The sequence below is a fragment of the Aquarana catesbeiana genome, linkage group LG09, assembly GCF_042186555.1.
Source record: "Aquarana catesbeiana isolate 2022-GZ linkage group LG09, ASM4218655v1, whole genome shotgun sequence".
Classification (NCBI taxonomy): Eukaryota; Metazoa; Chordata; class Amphibia; order Anura; family Ranidae; genus Aquarana; species Aquarana catesbeiana.
In genome coordinates, this window is record NC_133332.1 from 299,223,901 (window position 1) to 299,244,847 (window position 20,947).

Below are 20,947 nucleotides of genomic sequence, written 5' to 3' on the forward strand. Positions count from 1 at the left end.
GAAGTGGTTAAAGTGATTCTAAAGGCAGAAGGTTTTTCGTCTTAATACATTCTATGCATTAAGATAAAAAACCTTCTGTGTGCAGCAGCTCCCCTCATACTTCCCTGAGCCCCATCTCCATACAGCGATGTTGCATGAGTGACTCGGCTGACGGGACTCTCCCTCCTGATCGGCTAAGACACACAGCGAGAGCCATTGGCTCCTGCTGCTATCAAAGTCAGTTAGACAATGACGAGAGAGAGGGGGCGGGGTTAAGCTAAGGCTCCGTGTCTGAATGGACACACAGAGCAGGGGCTTGGCTCAGGTGCCCCCATAGCAAGCTGCTTGCTGTGGGGGCACTCGGGAGGAGGGAGGGGCCAAGAGTTCCGGCGAGGGACTAAAAAGAGGCGGATCTGGGCTGATATGTGCAAAACCACTGCGCAGAGCAGGTAAGGATAACATGTTTGTTATGTTTAAATAAACAAATTAAGACTTTAATAGCATTTTAACCTTTTTAGGCAGTACAGTGTCTTAGTGGTTAGCACCTATGCCTTACAGCACTGGGGTCCTTGGTTTGAATCTCAGTCAGGACACTACCTGTATGGAGCTTCCATGTTCTCTCAGTGTTGGCATGGGTTTCCTCTAGGTACTCTGCTTTCCTCTGACACCCCAAAGACATGCTGGTCAGTTAGTTGTGTCTATACACATGTATTATCACATTCTGCATTCCAGTCCCAAGCCAAGTAATTTAGAGGGTTGAGGAAAGACCTGGTGACTTTTTAATGATTACAGACCCCCAATAGATGGCCTAATATGTCCCCCAATTTCCCCTTTCACCAGACTGTCAACTTCATCATCACCAGTCTTATTAGGCATCAGAATGACATCAAGAGTCGTCAATAGCTTGGTTTTACTTTGCATATGGATAGCTAGGAACAGAACAGCTACAAGATTTGATCATATTTACATGAAAATTGCAAATCAAATACACAAGCTAGATACAACTAGTGAGATTTTTGCTGTCTTTGTGCCATCACAACATGAAACTGAGGTTCATGTTACTCAACATTTCAAATTCAGAATACTTTAATAATCCCACTGGGAAATTATTAAGATACAGTTACATTCAACAAGGACAACAAGAGCACAACAACGAACAGAACAAGACACAATGAAATTACCAATAACAGCAATTAGTACCAAGTAAAACTAAATAAAAAGAGGAAGTAAACCCTGATGGGTTTACTTCCTCTTTGTTTCCCTGCAAAGGTAAAGCATAATGGGCTACTATGCATCGTATAGTAGCCCATTATTTGTCACTTACCTGAAACCAAAGCATGCAATGTCCCTGATTTCCTCGCCGGCTGGAAGCATCCATGTTCCTTCCGGGGTTGCGGACTCCGGCTCTGTGACTGGCTGGAGTCGCGTGACGTCACTCCCGTGCATGCGCTACCAGTCACGGCATGACCTTCACTTGGAACGGCACAGCGTGTGATTTCTAAAGTGCGCATGCGCAGAAGAAATCCTTGTATGGGAATTTTAAATATCTCCTAAACAGTATAGGTTTAGGAGATATTTACAGCACCTACAGGTAAGCCTTAATATAGGCTTACCTGTAGGTAAAAGTGTGTTGTAAGGGTTTACAACCACTTTAAGACTATACTAAACCATCCCTACTACAGTAATAGAATACAACATAGTACCCACATAATAGGAATAGGGCTAGCCCCTTGCATTAAAACATTTGAAGGGTTTTTTGCTCGAAAACATTGCTCATCACTGTCAGGCTCGTGAAAGCTCCAAGTAAATCTGGTCTGAGCTTACACAAGGACAAGGATTCTATTCACCCCTAGGTGGCAATGCTCTGGCCTGGTAACTAGCTACTCAGGCATCCATCGCTGCATCATGGGAAAAAGAGGGGGTCATATGCTCCCCCATCAAGGGGCAGACTGCGATTGTTTGGCTCGAGGGGCAAACAAAACCAACTAGCCTTTTCATTGTAAGGACAGTTTTCTGTGGGTTAAAGAAAGTATACCACATAATGTGCAGCAGTGGCTGGTGAGCATGGTGAAAAGTGGCTGCTATGCTCAAGAACATGGTTTATTTCAACACACAAATATATGCTAAAAAGAAGCACTGTAATGGATGAATTGTAAACAAGAGTACACTACGCTCTCTGCTGCTCTTTGAAAAAGATATGGACTCCCCTAAATAAAATATTAAACAAAATACCATGACATCACCAAATATTAATCCTTTTCATTCAGCTTTCTTTACTTGCCATCTGCAATCTGTACATAAATACTGTTGGACTGCAAGTGGTTGAAACTATCCCGCAGATGAGGCGAATGTTTGGTAAATGTCACATTTGCTGCTTTAAAAAAAGCACCTGTTTTTTTTTCTCTTTTTTTTTTTTTTTTTTTTAAGCCCACCCCCCCCAAGGCCTTTTTATATAATGCCTTCTGATTACAGGCAGTCCCCAGGTTACAAACAATATGGGGTCTGAACTGAAGGTTTGTTCTTAAAGCGGTTGTATAACCTCAGACAAAAAAATGTTAAAAAAAAAAAAAAACCCTGTAAGGCAAAGGCATAATGAGCTAGTATGCACCGCATACTTCCTGTTGTCTCCTACTTTGTAAGTAGGAGTCGTTTGTAAGACGGATGTTTGTAATCCGGGGACCGTCTGTATACTAATGCATGGCAGTGTAAAAGACCAGCAACCCTCAAAATTTTCCCTGTTCCCTCCTTCCGGTCAAATTGATGGATGTCATATTGACTAGGAAGTGAGGGGAAGTCTCACAAGGACACAGACAACAGTAAAAACACACCTTCTAGTAACCTGAGGCAACCTTAGAACCAATGTCAGGATTATTTTTCTGTGTCCTCAGGAGTAGGGATGAACTGGGTTCAGATCTTAACTTGGTCTGCACTCTGTTCACTCAAATCTGTAGGAATCTCTTCTACAATCGCATCCCCACTTTTGCAGCTACATATAAAGAAAGAGGCTGGTATGCTTGTGATGCCATTGACCTAATATGGTCACATGAGAACAATGTCATGGTCTTAATACGGCCAATGTGGTCATATTAGGTCAATGACGTCATTAGCATCCCCGATCCTCTACATGTCTGCAAAGCTCACAGCCCAAAGTTAAAGGAGAAGTCCAGCCTGAGCTCGTTTGGCTGGGCTTCTCCTATGGGTCACAGGAGTGCCATTCATTTTGCACTCCTGTGACCCGTTTTCAGCAGAAAGTGGGCTGAGGTCTGCTCTCCCCTGACATCACAGAAATCAGTCCAGGCACCGCGTCATCACAACAATAAAGTCTGGATCCGCCAGGTGCCTGGACTGATGCCTGTCTCAGCCTCTCAACGAGCTGCCGAAAGCCTGAGACGATCGCTCCCTGCTGACAGTCTGCAGCTCTCTGCTCAGGGAGCTGAGAGAACCGAGCCATCGGCAGTGTTCGATCGCTTGGTTCTCAGTGCAGAGGCGCCGGGAGACACCAAGGTAAGTATTAAACTGGAAAAAAAAAAAAAACATACTTCTCATTTAATTAGCCCAGCAATACAGCTAACTTCCAGGTTCAGACTGAAGACAGTATGGATTGAACCCAAGCTCATCCCTGCCCATGAGGGAGATTTCCCATCAGTTCCTGTCCAAGGTATGGGTGTCAGACAAAGACATCTATGAGATCACAGACAGATGTTCTATCCCTTCCCCACTGAATCCAGGAAAAAAAAAATGACTGGAGTTAGGCTTTAAGTAAGTCTGCATGCATATGCCATCCCAGAGGGACTGCTGTGGAAATGGTGAAATACCAGGTGGAGGCGGCGCAGTAACGTCACAATCTCCACTTAGTCCAATCAGACAGTGCCATTCATTTTTAAAAATGCAAGGCCTTCTGTGAAAGGAACCCATGCTCATGGCACAAAACCCAAAAGACAGCGTAGATCACTGTAGTAGTGGAAACGAAAGTGCTTTTCTGCTTCCACAGCGCTCCCTCAGGTATGGAATATCCATACTTACATTGGTCCAAACTGGGCCAATGTAACTATGTGATAAAATCCATACATGGAGTGCAGCTTTAAGTCTCAAACCATGCAAGAGAACTCTAGATATAACAGCAAACACAATACGGCTTAGAGTTAAGAATAATCCAGTGACTCACCATTGCTGCACCTCCTTCTCGGTAACTGCAAGAGAAAAACAAAAAAAGAGGAGAATTTAGACAATTAGACTGCACATTTGCGTATTCCACCCCAGAATATCAGCCCATGTAAAAATTCCAACAAATAAGAACGCACACGGAGTGCCATCCAACGACAGCTCTATTTTAGGATTATTCACCAACATCGACTGATACTTCAACAAATGAATCCCCCTCCGTGCTACAAAACTATTATAAAAATATGGATCATCTTATCCAAACTCGCGTGAAAGAAAAGACAAACTTCAAGCAGTAGTACAGACAGAATATAAACATTCAAAGATAAAGTCTGATTTTATTTTTCCTAGTTAAGCCAAAATTCCAGGCATTTTTATATAATATGTGTACGATATTTAAGGATCTTTAAAGGAACACTCCACTTTGTTAAATAATTGTCATCTATAAATGCTACACAAGCCACATTGCAATTTAATGTTAATGTTTTTGTTCTCCAATTTTTTTTATTTTTTACATTTTGAATAGAGTTGGAAAATACTGGAACATGTGTCCAGGGAGCAGTAAAGTCGCAGCATTTCAAGACATGGGCTGCCGGATAGGCAAGTATAAATGATCTTTTGCATATCACTTTAGCTCATCCAGTTGTCCACCAGCCAATTGTGAGTTTGCATTAGAAAAAAAATGGATCCTGGGATTTTTTCATAGCTTATATTCTCAGAGCCTTCTGCATAGCAACTTAAAGCAGTCGTTCTCAACCAGGGTTGCAGGGAACCCAAGAGTTCTTTGAGAGGTTGCTAGGGGTTCCTTTAACTGTGGCTGATTGGCCTGCCATCTGATGGTGGCTTCATAGTTCCGGGGCCAAGGCCACTTGGCAGAGCAAGCAACATAACACCAAAGATCTTTTTAGCTGTCTGTAAGGGGGGCCTTTATCCCTACTGACCACCAACAAATTGGTTTTAGCAAGGGTTCCGCAAGATCTGAAAATGATTTTGAGTGTTCCTCTGGAAAAAAAAAAAAAAAAAAAAAAAAGGTTGACCTACAGCAAACAGGAGATTGAACTGCGGGGGACCTTGATGACACCTTTCCAAAGGATAAAAGGAACAAGGTTAAAGGTTACATTTCCAAATTTGCTTCAGTTTTTCTATATTTTCAAGGAGCTAAGGTGTTGTAAAGAATTGAACTAAAAAAGTGGAATTGGCGCTGTTCGGCTATATGTGCATTAAATGTTGTTCCTAAATAAATACATATAAAAAAATAAAAAATATTTTATATATATGAAAATAAATTATTATTAAGTGCAACCAATGTGCTCATAGGAGCTAAAAAAATGTATATTGCAGGTGTTCCCCGTCTTCCACTACACCCCCCACTCGTGCCCTCACTCACCGGACTGCCCAACCCCTGCAGGGGTGAAAGGCATGCAGACACAATCCAGCGATGATGAACCCGGGAAACGGTCCTCAGCCCAGTGGTGTTAATCCTTCTCCGATGTTGCGATGTCCCCAACATAAAACATCCATATGCAGTAAAAGAGAAAAAACCTCATAGCGTGAATCCGAAAAAAATTTTGTTCTTTATTGTGTGGAACGATGAAACTATTTAAAAAAAACAGGAGCTGTGGCGCCTCAGATGACGTCTTGATGACGAAACGCGTAAGGCGTGGCCTGGAGATACGCATACGTCAACCTCTTGTCTTTTGCTCTTCCGGTTTCAGGCAGGCGGGCGGTGGAACGCACGCCTTACCACGCCGCCCACCAGGCTAGTGGAGCGCTGTCAGCTCCTGTTTTTTAAAATAGTTTCATCTTTCCACACAATAAAGAACAACATTTTTTTCAGATTCACGCTATGAGGTTTTTTCTCTTTTACTGCATATGGATGTTTTATGTTGGGGACATCGCAACATCGGAGAAGGATTAACACCACTGGGCTGAGGACCGTTTCCCGGGTTCATCATCGCTGGATTGTGTCTGCATGCCTTTCACCCCTGCAGGGGTTGGGCAGTCCGGTGAGTGAGGGCACGAGTGGGGGTGTAGTGGAAGACGGGGAACACCTGCTGCACTGAGATTACAGTCTTTCCATCAGAGGGACACATTCAAGGAATTTTTTCTGCACACGAATTTTTGGGACTTTGTTTTTCATCATATCAATAGACTTTTTTCAGCACTGTTTTTTTATATTTTATTTTTTATTACTTGGTTTATGAATTGGACTTTTCACGTATTTATGTTGGGGATTTTATTCTAATGGTTTACGAGTTTGTACCAAAGATTTTTCATTACACTTGGAATATTTGGTGATTTTGGGTACACATACATATATATATTTTGTAGCACATTGCACTTTATAGCATAGCATTGGTTGGTGGAGCTTCTGCATATATACAGTTTTTAGCTCCTATGAGCACATTGGTTGCACTTAATAATAATTTATTTTCATATATATAAAATATTTTTTATTTTTTTATATGTATTTATTTAGGAACAACATTTAATGCACATATAGCCGAACAGCGCCAATTCCCCTTTTTTAGTTCAATTGTTGATTTGAATTTCACCTATGTGATATTCAGTGTCAGGGGGGCTGCAGTTCCTTCTTTTTTCCTAAGCGCGGAACTACTGCCATTTTTTTAAGGTGTTGTAAAGGTTGCCTTTATCATTAAAGTGACACTAAACTTTGGTTTAAAAAAAAACAAACATTCAAATTATGTGTTCTTGAAAGAAGAAGTAGGGCCAAAGCTCGTTTGATCTTACTTCTCCTGGGGATGACAGGAGAGCACTTTGTTCTGCACTCCTGCGACCTATTTTTCAGCAGATAGCTGGCTTAAGTCCAGTGTCGGCACCAACAGCTGGCTCAACCTCTCAGTGAGCTGCCAATAGCCTGCCGCTCTGGCCCCCTCCACAGCCCAGCGCTCCAGTGAGCACTCTGCTCACAGACCAAGAACTGAGTAATCAGTTGTCTTTGATCACTCAGTTCTTGGTGTAGAGGCGGCAGGAGACAGATGCAGCATTGTATCGATGCTGAATCCACCTACAGTAGGTGAGTGTGACTGTTTGTTTTTTGCCAATCCAATACTTCTCTGTTAATTTTAAAAGGTTCCTTCTATTGCTCTCAGCTCCCTTCAAATCTTAGAATTACTTTTATTTAATAGTTTTTTGTTTTTTTAATTTGCTGCTGTGATCTGACTTCCTGTTAGAGAGTGGCTATGTTCATTCTCCATGGTCCCACTGAATGAAGGAACATAGTCACCCTCTCTTGCTCCCTTCCAAAATGGACTAGGGACAATGTGATTTGTAGTGTTCTTAGGGCAGTGGACATGACTGCCACTAACGAGCATTGCTCATTCCAAACAAAAGAATGGGGGGGGCGTTGAGAGGTTCAGGAGCTTACCAGGGGGCAGATAAACATAGTAAAAAATAATTTAAAGAAAAAAAAAAAATTACAGGGCCTTTACGTAGTGAATATGTATGGACATGGATTTTTGGAAAATAAGGATATCCTTTAGTGTCACTTCAATGTCAATTTCTAACATAAATGAAAACGTGAGCACTATGTGCACAGATGGATCCTCCGTGGTTGTGGATGCTGACCAGCAGAACATACACAGCCATTAGGCAAAGCTAGAGGTAGGTGCCTTTACATGCTTGATATAGCATGCCAGCTATATATGGTTATGGCGTGTACCAGATGCAGCTCTGTTTATATTCTGCTGACACAACAAGGGTAAGAAAGGGCAAAACTATTAAGGAGGTCATTATAGAGCTTGGATAGAAGAAACAGCTGACGCCTTTTAGCCATCTTCTGTAAAGGTGACTTTCAGCAAGTATCGTCTTGGGGTACATGAAACATATGTGCCTGCGAGAATTGCCAGAGGGAAGGAATAATTTACGGACTCCATATGCCTTTATAATGGAAAATAGATGGTTGAGGACATTCGAGAACCCCAGCAAATACCATAAAAAAAACAAAAAACATTCTTTAAAGCTGATCTCCAGGCAAACATCTAATTACACAACCAAAGAACAGAAAAGTGAACTCCTTTACCTGGCAAAAGATCTGTCATTGCGTTCAACTAATTTTGTGATCTAGACTCCCCTGCCGGAGTGTCCACCCATGTCCTAGACCTTTGCGTCAGAAGCGGCGCAGCTTGGTCAGGGATACACCCACTGCCAGGCAGAACAATCCATTCCATAGAGTGAGGGAAAAAAGTATTTGATCCCCTGCTGATTTTGTACGTTTGACCACTGAGAAAGAAATGATCAGTCTACAATTTTAATGGCAGGTTTATTTTAACCACTTAAGGACCGGAAGGATTTGCCCCCTTAATGACCAGGCCATTTTTTGAGGTACGGCGCTGCGTCGCTTTAACTGACAATTGTGCAGTCGCGCGACGTTGTACCCAAACAAAATCGACATCCTTATTTCCCCACAAATAGAGCTTTCTTTTGGTGGTATTTGATCACCTCGGCGGTTTTTATTTTTTGCGCTATAAACAAATAAATAGCAACAATTTTGAAAAAGAAAACAATTTTTTTTACTTTCTGCTATAATACATATAAAAAAAAAATAAATGAAAAAAACACATTTATTCATCAGTTTAGGCCGATATATATTCTTCTACGTATTTTTGGTTAAAAAAAACAAAAAAAACAAAAACAAAATCGCAATAGGGGTATATCGATTGGTTTGTGCAAAATTATCACGTCTACAAACTATTGGATAGATTTATGGACTTTTATTTATTTTGTATTGTTTTTTACTAGTACTGGCGGCAATCTGCGACATTGCGGCGGACAAATCTGACCCCAAATGACACTTTTTGGGGACCAGTGACATTATTTCATTGATTAGTGCAATAAAAATGCACTGATCAATGTAAAAATGACACTGGCAGGGAAGGGATTAACACTAGGGGGCGATCAAGGGGTTAAGTGTGTTCCCTAGGTGTGTTCTAACTGTAGGGGGGATTGGCTGCCAGGGACATGACAGAGATAGCTGTTCCCGATCAGAACAAGGATCCGCTTGTTTACACTGGCAGATCCCCGCTCTGCCTCTGTACTAGGTGATCGCGGGCACGTTCCCGCTGCATGCGCCTGTCGCCGCAACTGTGCGAGCTGCCATACAGCTACAGCGATTCACGCAGGAGCGCCAACATGCCGCTGTACAACGACGGCCGCTGGTCGGCAAGACGTTAACAGTGAGAGACAGAATAACAATAAAAAATATCCAGAAAAATTCATTTAAAATAAGTTATAAATTGATTTGCATTTTAATGAGTGACATACGTATTTAACCCCCTTCACAAAACATGACTTAGTACTTGGTGGCAAAACCTTTGTTATCAAAGAGGTCAGACGTTTCTTGTAGTTGGCCACCAGGTTTGCACACATCTCAGGAGGGATTTTGGCCCACTCCTCTTTGCAGATCCTCTCCAAATCATTAGGGTTTCAAAGCTGACGTTTGGTAACTCGAACCTTCAGCTCCCTTAACATTTTCTATGGGATTAAAGTCTGGAGACTGGCTAGGCCACTCCATGTGCTTCTTCTTCAACCACTTCTTTGTTGCCTTGGCCGTGTGCTTTGGGTCATTGTCATGCTGGATTACCCATCCACGGCCCATTTTTAAGGGAAGTTCTCACCCAAGATTTGACGTGCGTGGCCCCGTCCATCATCCTTTTGATGCATAATGAAACACCCCCAAAGCTTAATGTTTCCACCTCCATGTTTGACAATGGGGATGGTGTTCTTGGGGTCATATGCAGCATTCCTCCTCCTCCAAACACAGCGAGTTGAGTTGATGCCAAAGAGCTCGATTTTGGTCTCATCTGACCACAAAACATCACCCAGTTCTCTGAATCATTCAGATGTTCATTAACAAACTTCAGACCAGCCTGTACATGTGCTTTCTTGAGCAGGGGGACCTTGCAGGATTTCAGTCCTTCACGACGTACTGTGTTACCAATTGTTTTCTTGGTGACTATGGTCCCAGCTGCCTTGAGATTATGGACGAGATTCTCCCTTGTAGTTCTGGGCTGATTCCTCACCGTTCTCATGATCATTGAAACTCCACGAGGTGAGATCTTGCATGGAGCTTCAGACCGAGGGAGATTGACAGTTCTTTTGTGTTTCTTCCATTTGCAAATAATCACACCAACTGTTGCCACCCTCTCACCAAGCTGCTTGGCGATGGTCTTGTAGCCCATTCCAGCCTTGTGTAAGTCTACAACCTTGTCCCTGACATCCTTGGACAGCTCTTTGGTCTTGGCCATGGTGGAGAGATTGGAATCTGATTGATTCCTTCTGTCCACAGGTGTCCTTTATACAGGTAACAAGCTGAGATTAGGAGCACTCCCTTTAAGGGAGTGCTCCTAATCTCAGCTCATTACCTGTATAGAGGACACCTGGGAGTCAGAAATCTTGCTGATTGATAGGGGATCAAATAATTATTTTACTCATTAAAATGCAAATCAATTTAGAACTTTCTGGATATTTTTGTTGTTCTGTCTCTCACTGTTAAAATAAACCTACCATTAAAATTATATATTGATAATTTTTTTGTCAGTGGGCAAACGTACAAAAACAGCAGGTGATCAAATACTTTTTTCCCCTCACTGTACTTGTATATGACAGGGTGTGTGATGGGAGGTGAAAAAAAAAAAAAAATCCGTCCTCCTCCACTTGAGTTGACCCCTACAACCATTTATCTTGAGCTTCAATTTCTTACTAAACCCGGTTATATAATTAGGAATATTAAGACCAATACAAGGCATTTATAATACATAATTCACTGTGTGTGTGTGTACCTGTACCATGCAAAAACCCAAGCATCTGACAAATGTGGATGCCAAAATGCATGGTACCACAGTACCATGTGGTTTGGTGTGGCAAGTTTTAAATAATCATGCCTGCACTACTTTTTGCATGTTTCACGCATGTAGAGCATTCCAGTGAAATACGGGAAAAAATACGGGTGCACTCTGACGAACCTTATGTTGTGAACGAGCCCTTCTAGTTTGTTATTTTCTCTTTTTTTAACAATGTTTCTTCCTGTTGTTCTGCCTTTTTCCCCCTCTTAAAATGAATTGAAAAAGAACAGGAGAGAATGCCAAGTAAATTGACAGCCTGCTCATATAAAAAGATAATACCAATGAGTACATTGCCATAGACTAACATGTGGTGGTGGCACATTGTGTTTTTTCTGCATTGGCAAATTCAATGCTTCAAAACAGCCCAGAAAACTGCTAAATGGCAATGCTTGTGTGTCTTGGATCGGATCTGGAGGCACAAAGTCCCCTATGTCATATAACTGCTGTACAAAACATACAAGACAAATATTATCAATGGACCTAAACCCCGACCTGTTGGCCGTATGAGGCCCTCTGGTATGTGTTATGCAGCCTGCAGCAAGTGTTTTCCCTGCCTAGGTTCTTACTCAGGGTCAATGAAGAAAAATGCCTATTGGACTGCCCTAGTGGGTTTATGGTTCTCATTTGTTCATCTTTTATGATCTTGTGGCCTGTGCAAAGTGGAATATCAGACGTGGTTACAGTAATTTTTAAGGGGCCTATTGAGACCACAAATGTGGAACCATTGATTTGTAAAGGGATTGTAAAGGCTGTGATCATCTGTCAGTTCCATGCAACAGGTATGCAGTCTCCGTACATTCCTACAGCATAACCTGAGTCTCCAATTATCTCCTGTAGCATGCCTTCAGTCTTATGCCATCACTTGGAGCATGTGCATAGTTACTAAAAATATATTGGAACCCAATCACAATCTTTAACCATCTTCTGAAGAATGACCACAGACCCCAACCATCTGCTGGAGAATGGCCACTGTCACTTACAATCTTCTGGAGCATGGACAGTCTCTATGACCTTTAGCATGCTCCTCGTCTCTAACCACATCCTGTAGCATACCCAAAATCTTTAACCATCTCCTGTAGCATGCCCACTGTCTCTAACCACCTACTGCAGCATGTTCACAGTCTCTAACCATCTCTTGTAGCAAACCTGCTCGGTCCAACTACCTCTAGTAGCATGCCAACCATCAGATTTCCTGGAGCATGCCCACAGTCTCTATCCAGCCACACTCTAACCATTTTCTAGAGATTGTACACAATCTTTAACCATCTCTTGTGGAATGTCTGTCATCTCTTACCTTTTTCTGTAGCATGCCCACTATTTGTAACTATCTCCTGAGGCATGACCACAGTTTCAAACCTTTTCCTGGAGAACGTCCACAGTCTCTAACCATCTTCGTTTTCCCACATACTCCATCCAACTACAGTGCGTAATCATCTTTTGGAGTATGTCCACAGTCTTTAACCATGTTCTGTAGCACATACCCTTCTTCTGTAGCCTGCCTGATTTCTCTAATTATCATGGGTGACCCTATTGCATTAAGGGGGGTGTGCACCCCAAAGCTCAAACACACATGCGTGTGTATATATATATCAGTAAGACAGAGGACAGTAAAACAGTGGTTTGTGTCAGCAGGGCAAAGATTGGTATCAGCAGGTTTTTATTTTTAATTATTATTATAATTTATTAATATTTCCAATTTTTTTATTTTTTTTTTAGGATCCCCTGTTGGTGGGCTTTGGTGAGATATCAGGGGTCTAAACCCACCACTGATGTCTCACTTTTGAGACAGAGATAGGGACTGAGGCAGCAGAGGAGAAGCCAGCAGCGCTGTGGGGAGGGGAAGGGGTGGACACAGGGGGCTTGGGCAGCAGGGGGAATCTGTGCCGCACAGGGCGACTGGGGTGTGCCCAGGCACACTCAGCACACACTGTGCGCACGCCTATGCTAATCATCTTGTGACGCATGTCCACAATCTCTGACCATCTACTGTAGTATGTCCATACATGTCTCCGTGTCTGAGAGGGTGGTGGCCACCATTGACTTAGATCATGTCAGTTTATACTATACATAATATATACTTGTTTAAAGCAACTGTTATCTTCGTTAACACTTACAGAACCTGCCAGCCTATTTGAGCTCTTTAACTTATAAAAAATCTGGTAAATAATGAACAAAAATTGGCTTTAGTCTTCCCTCAGGACTTCTTTATCACCACTCTGGGCACCGCCATCTTGACTTTCATATGATATAGAGAAGCTGAGGTCAGGATATCAATGAAAGCTTGATTGTCAATGAAACCTCCATCCCCCTGTGACAGTCATGCGTGTCTGTTTTGTGCATACATCAGCAGACAGGGCACGTACTTCCAGACGGAGATTGAGAGCTTGCTATGCACATTTCAGCTCTTTGCTGAAAAGTCTATATCAGTAAGGGCACTATGTCTGCTTAGGCTGCACATCTTGGGGAAGGTAGAATTGTGTGTGAAACAGTCGATAGTGAAGGTTTGATGGAAACACTGTTTATATGTGTGAGGAATGGAAATGTGTGCTCTAAAACCATTGGTTTGGATGGATTTTGTATAGTAATATTTAGAGTATAACTAAAGGCAAAACTTTTTTTTTAGTTTTGGATAGAGTAAAGAGGGATTAGAACACCTGTGAGTTTTTATTGCTGTCTGTGCCCCCATTAGGTAGATGCACCCTATTTGTCATGTTTATCGTTATCACCGAAAGGGAGAGAAAAATCTAAAAATCTGGGTTGTCACCAGAACAGGAATAGTGAGTAAAACTTCCAATAGGGACACTCGTTCTGGTGATCAGCAAGGATTCCCTCACTTTGGAGGGATTTTCTTTCATTTCCTGTTGTGGCTATGGGACAGGAAGTGAAGGGAAATCTCCCCAACAGGACACAGAGGGCAAAAAAAATCTGACGGGGGTTATAACCCTCCCTTACACTATCCAAAATAAGAAAAAACATGTTTTGCCTATAGTTCTTTAAGCCATTTATTGCCTTAAGCCAGGGGTCTCTAAACTACAGACCGTGGGCCAGATGTGGCCCTTTGCTCGCCTTTTTTACAGCCCTTGGGGCTCTATTTCTTCCACTGAAACAAAAGATCAGGCACTATTCCTCCCACGGACACCAACAATGGGGTACTATTCATCCCACTGACAGCAACAATGGGGTACTATTCCTCCAACTGAAAGCAACAATGGGGTACTATTCCACCAACTGACAGCAACAATGGGGTACTATTCCAGCCACTGACAGTAACAATGGGGTACTATTCCAGCCACTGACAGTAACAATGGGGTACTATTCCAGCCACTGACAGTAACAATGGGGTACTATTCCAGCCACTGACAGTAACAATGGGGTACTATTCCAGCCACTGACAGTAACAATGGGGTACTATTCCAGCCACTGACAGTAACAATGGGGTACTATTCCAGCCACTGACAGCAACAATGGGGTACTATTCCTTCCACTGACAGCAACAATGAGGTACTGTTCCTTCCACTGACATCAACAATGGGGTACTATTCCACCCACTGACAGCAACAATGGGGTACTTTTCCACCCACTGACAGCAACAATGGAGTACTATTCCACCCACTGACAGTCACAATGGGGTACTATTCCACCCAGTGACAGCAACAATGGGGTACTTTTCCACCCACTGACAGTCACAATGGGGTACTATTCCACCCACTGACAGTAACAATGGGGTACTATTCCAGCCACTGACAGTAACAATGGGGTACTATTCCAGCCACTGACAGTAACAATGGGGTACTATTCCAGCCACTGACAGTAACAATGGGGTACTATTCCAGCCACTGACAGTAACAATGGGGTACTATTCCACCCACTGACAGCAACAATGGGGTACTATTCCTTCCACTGACAGCAACAATGAGGTACTGTTCCTTCCGCTGACATCAACAATGGGGTACTATTCCACCCACTGACAGCAACAATGGGGTACTTTTCCACCCACTGACAGCAACAATGGAGTACTATTCCACCCACTGACAGTCACAATGGGGTACTATTCCACCCAGTGACAGCAACAATGGGGTACTATTCCACCCAGTGACAGCAACAATGGGGTACTTTTCCACCCACTGACAGTCACAATGGGGTACTATTCCACCCACTGACAGTAACAATGGGGTACTATTCCAGCCACTGACAGTAACAATGGGGTACTATTCCAGCCACTGACAGTAACAATGGGGTACTATTCCAGCCACTGACAGTAACAATGGGGTAATTTTCCACCCACTGACAGTCACAATGGGGTACTATTCCACCCACTGACAGCAACAATGGGGTACTATTCCTTCCACTGACAGCAACAATGAGGTACTGTTCCTTCCGCTGACATCAATGGTGTAATTTTTTTACTCCCTCTGACCACAAATCTTTTGGCATTGCCTACTTCCACTGGGCACAATCCAGCCCCCCTAAGATTTAAAAGACAGTAAACTGGCCAATTGTTTTGAAAGTTTGGAGACCCCTACCTTAAAGCGGGGTTCCACTCAATTTTTTAACTTAATCTTACCCCCTTCAGTTAATTGCATAGATGTTCAAATGCCGCACAAAATTTTTTTTTATCGCTGTAATTACCTTTTTATTGTACTTTATTGTGGCACTTCCTGTCTCTCCTCCCATGGGAGTAGGCGTGTTTATTGCCTTTCCCCGGCACCGCACTGTCTCCTGGGAGCTTAGTGTCAGGCTTCCCAAGATTCAGTGCAAGACAATGATCATGCTTGTGAACAAGCTGTGAATGAACAGCATTCACCACATCCAGGAAATCAATGCTTGTGGGCTTCACATGCCCACAAGCAAGATGGAAACAGCCAGCATCACATTTTTTAAGTTATTCTTCAGTACGAAAGTACATCCAAACTGTGAGTGTTATTTTGGCGTTAGCAAAGTGTCTCAATGACCTAAAAAAAAAAAAAAAAAAAAAGATTGGTCGCCGGACTCTCGCTTTAAGCAGTGGACATGTATCTTTTCCATGTTTTCTATCTCATCGCTAGGTTTCCTGCTGCTTTACTAATACCGATCTTTCAAATTCTTGGCTCTACTTTTGGCTTAGATCACACAACCTGCAATACCTAGTGTAGTCCTAAACGCACAGAGAGACCAGCTAAAACAGCTAGGAGCCAGTTTTTTTTTTTTTTAAACTAACAAATCTTATGGGTGGAACATGCAACGTGTGTTCCCGAAGGTGAGCTTTTCCTTTAACCCTTTCACAGCCAAAGCAGTTTTTGTGTTTTTTGCACACGTTTATTAGGTCTGGTTACAGAAAACCCCAAACATTATGTTTTTTCTGAAAACAGACACCCTAGGGTAGGGGTTTCCAAACTTTCTAAACAAAAGGCCAGTTTATTGTGCTTCAGACTTAAGCCCTCATGCACACAGGCTGTTAAAAAAACGTTATGAAAACGCCAGTATCTTTGCAGTGATTTTTTTTTTAACTTTTTTCAGCGTTTTTGCAATAGCGTTTTTTAGCGTTTTTCCGCGTTAGCGTTTTTGAGCGTTTTTTTTTTTTTCAATGGATCAAAAACGCTAAAAAATGTTGATGAATGACGTTTTTGAGCGTTTTTGAGCGTTTTTCAGCGTTAGAGCGTTATTACAGCTGAAAAACGTCTCTCAGAACCCACTGGTCCTGGGTTTTTTTTACAGCTTAAAAACGCCTATGCCACTTGCAGCTCAAAAACGCCTAGGTGGGCATGAAGCCATAGACTAACATAGACAGGCCTTTTTAGGCTGCAAAAAAAGCTCAAAAAAGCAGCTGTAAAAACGTCCGTGTGCATGAGGACTAAGGGGGGCGGACTATGGGCATTGGGAGTAGAAAAAGTCCTGACTTCAGAGGGAATAAACAAAGTCCCATTGTTGGTGTCATTGGGAGGAATGGTGTCCCTTTATTGGTATCAGTGGGGGGAATTATGCCCCATTGTTGGTATTAGTAGATGAAAATAGTGCCCATAGGGCCAGATAAAAGTAACCAAAGGACCGAATCTGGCCACCGGTACCCCAGCATGGAGACCACTGCCCAAGAGAATAAAATAGTTGTAGTTCCAATCTTTTTATGTCACATGATATTACCGCAAAGGGTCTAGAAAACACAAAATTTCAGTAAAAAAAAAACCCCATTAAAAGTTAATTGTAGGGACAAAAAGGCACAAAAGCACAATAAACATAAATATAAAATTTGAGGTTGCACCAAGTAAATAGATGCCCAACTTGTCAAACCTTAAACATGTCAGTACCCTATATTTTCCATAGGTCACACTTTGTAGCGCTATACTGATGACCTATAGGGGGCTTTTAAAGAGGGTCTGGTGCTAGTAGTATTGCTCTCATTCCACGCAGCCATCTGCAACATGTGTTTTGCAATCAACGTTTATAAAGCGTAGGCGCCCTGCCATGTGCGTTTACGTTTGTACGTGCGTATATGTGGGAGTGGGGGGGGGCTTCATATTGGGGGGGGGTTATGTTTTCCATCACATAGGGACAAAAAGTCCCCTAGTTGTCTGCACTGAATGGAATGCAATGCACATTGCACTGCATTACATTCTTTCCCAGCCTCGATGGTCGGGGAAACTGTGAATGGGGACCTGGATGTGATGTCACACATCTCCTCTGGGTCAACAACTAGACTACTCTACCGGTGGCACCTGCTATACTGGGGGCCCAGGCCCGCTGATGGGCAAGCGGGAGTGGGTGGGGAGCATTCAGGCGCCAGGGCAAAACTTCTTGTCGCCATGGCCACCTGGCGCTTGGGGTTTGTCGAGCCCTGCATTAGTCCACTGTTGTCACCATCAGGAAACCAGTACTGAGCAATAAAGGCACTGGAGTAAGTGCATGTAGACAGAACGTGTCTGAAAAAAAGTGGAGGAAATCAGCAGCACTGAGATACTGAATTAAAAAAAAAAAATAACTGTCAACAGAATTTTATGAAGAAAAAAATAAATTGTCACTCGTTTATGATACACTGTGCTTTACCAAACTAAATGTCACCAGGTAGGGTTTAGATCTCCTTGAAATGTATACACATAGCTCCTGACATCCATGTGGGATCTATGGCAGAACAAAGCGGCTGTGTGAAGTCAACAATGGAAAACAGAGGAAATCACACTTTTTTTTTTAACCAAATCTTATTTCACTAAGGAGCGGAGAGCTTTAAAAAATCCCCCTGGTTCTTCTTCGTTATGAGAATCCTATTTATTCTATACAGTGGTACTTTCTAATCCTTGCTGTACTGGGTCTGTTCAATGTAACATTCAGAGAGTTAGGGAGAAAATAACCTGTTTCAGCAAATTAAAGTTACACTAAATCAGCGGCCTGATGAAAATTACCATTTGCAATTGTTTTTGTAAATTATGTTTTTGACTTTTAGGGTCGGTTCACACTGGGACGACTTGGGATCCGACTTGTACGCCCTCAAGTCGCCCCAGAAAGAGATTCACATTTAAGTGAATGGGAGCGTCTTAATAGACACTACTGAAGTCGCTCCGACTTCAGAGCGTACTCCCTGTACTACTTTGATCCGACTTCAGCCTATTGACTATCATTGAAGTCGGATCGCCGTCTCGCATGATCCGACTTCGGCATGCGACTTGTGCTCAGATGATCTTGAGGGGGAACTCCGCGCCAAATTTTAAATAAAAATCCGGCATGGGTTCCCCCTCCAAGAGCATACCAGGCCCTTGGGTCTGGTATGGACCTTGAGGGGAACCCCCTACGCCGAAAAAGCGGCGTGGGGGGTCCCCCAATCCATACCAGACCCTTATCCGAGCACGCAGCCCGGCCTGACAGGAATGGGGGTGGGGGACGAGCCAGCGCCCCCCCCCCCCCATCCTGAACCGTACCAGGCCGCATGCCCTCAACATGGGGGGGTTGGTGCCTTGGGGAAGGGGGGCGCGCTGCGGCCCCCCCACCCCAAAGCACCTTGTCCCCATGTTGATGAGGACAAAGGCCTCTTCCCGACAACCCTGGCCGTTGGTTGTCGGGGTCTGTGGGCTTATCGGAATCCGGGAGCCCCCTTTAATAAGAGGGTCCCCAGATCCCGGCCCCCCACCCTATGTGAATGAGTATGGGGTACATCGAACCCCTACCCATTCACCTAGGGAAAGTGTCAATTTAAAAAAAAACACTACACAGATTTTTAAAGTAATTTATTAGACAGCTCCGGGGGTCTTCTTCCGACTTCGGGGTCTCTCCGGTTCTTCTCCGCGCTCTCCGGGTCTTCTGCCGGGCTCCTCCGCTATTTTCTGCTCTTTTGCCGCTCTTTTGCTATAGCGGAGGAGCCCGGTCTTCAATCTTCTGCCCTCTTCTCCTGATGTTGACACGACGCTCTCTGGGGCTGGAATGCACTCTGAGCGCTCCGCTCTGACTTATATAGGTGGTGACCACGCCCCCTTATGCCGTCACAGTCCCTGGGCATGCTGGGACTGTGACGTTTTAGGGGGCGTGGTCATCACCCAATGACCACGCCCCCTTATGCAGTCATAGTCCCAGCATGCCCAGGGACTGTGACGGCATAAGGGGGCGGGGTCACCGCCTATATAAGTCAGAGCAGAGCGCACAGAGAGCATTCTAGCCGGAGAGAGCGTCGTGTCAACATCAGAAGAAGAGGAGAGGGCAGAAGACGGAAGACCGGGCTCCTCCGCTTTAGCAAAAGAGCGGCAGAAGAGAGCGGAGGAGCCCGGAGGAAGATCCGGAGAGCGTGGAGAAGAACCGGAGAGACCCCCGAAGTCGGAAGAAGACCCCCGGAGCTGTCTAATAAAGTACTTTAAAAATCTATGTAGTGTTTTTTTTTAAATTGACACTTTTTCCCTAGGTGAATGGGTAGGGGTAGGATGTACCCCATACTCATTCACATAGGGTGGGGGGCCGGGATCTGGGGGCCCCCTTATTAAAGGGGGATCCCGGATTCTGATAAGCCCTCCGCCCGCAGACCCCGACAACCAACGGCCAGGGTTGTCGGGAAGAGGCCCTTGTCCTCATCAACATGGGGACAAGGTGCTTTGGGGGGGGGGCCCGCAACACGCCCCCTCACCCAAGGCACCAACCCCCCATGTTGAGGGCATGCGGCCTGGTACGGTTCAGGAGGGGGGGGGGCGCTCGCTCGTCCCCACTCCCATTCCTGTCCGGCCGGGCTGCGTGCTCGGATAAGGGTCTGGTATGGATTGGGGGGGACCCCCCACGCCGTTTTTTCGGCGTAGGGGGTTCCCCTCAAGGTCCATACCAGACCCAAGGGCCTGGTATGCTCCTGGAGGGGGAACCCATGCCGGTTTTTTTTTTTAAATTTGGCGCAGAGTTCCCCCTAAAGATTCATACCAAACACAGTGGCGGGGATCCAAGTCGGATCCCCGTTCATTGAAAGTCGGACACATGTCGCAGGGCAAAGTCGGATCCACAAGTCGCGTTGAAGTCGCGTTGAAGTCGTGTTGCAAAGTCGTGTTGAAGTCGTGTTGCCCCTGTGTGAATCGAGCCTTAGGGTCTGTGTTGATGGACTTCAGTATGATGCCCGTATCAGATGCTACTTCACAATTCTTTGACAGGTGCACTGGACCTGAAGCTGTCCTCCTTCTGTCCTGCGTTTGACCTGCTTCAAGCAGACTTCCATAAATATGTAAACCTCGTCCAACATGAACAAAAGCCTGCCAACAAAGGACCTTAAAGTGGTTGTAAACGTTTGTTTATATATAATGCCTATAGTGTTTTTGAACAGAGCAGCCCCGATCGGGTTCCCCAGTCAGCGCTTCAGGCCCCTCTTCTTAATCGGGTGCCCCCACGGAAAGCTTCTTTCCATGGGGGCACCCGTGCAGGTCCCGGACTCAGCCCCACCCCCTGCTCCTGTGTCACAGCTTCTGATTGACAGCAGCGGGAGCCAATAGCCAATGGGGGGGGGCGACAGCAGTTGGAGC

General features: G+C 44.2%; 1 protein-coding gene across 1 annotated transcript in view; it reads right to left on the reverse strand.

The window, feature by feature from the left end:
- NCS1 (neuronal calcium sensor 1) overlaps positions 1–20,947 on the reverse strand; it is a 153,860-nt gene that overhangs the window by 78,834 nt on the left and 54,079 nt on the right. Inside the window, exon 2 of the mRNA XM_073600492.1 lies at positions 4,145–4,169. Coding sequence (XP_073456593.1) covers positions 4,145–4,169 — 25 coding nt within the window. The remainder of the gene's footprint in view (positions 1–4,144; positions 4,170–20,947) is intronic.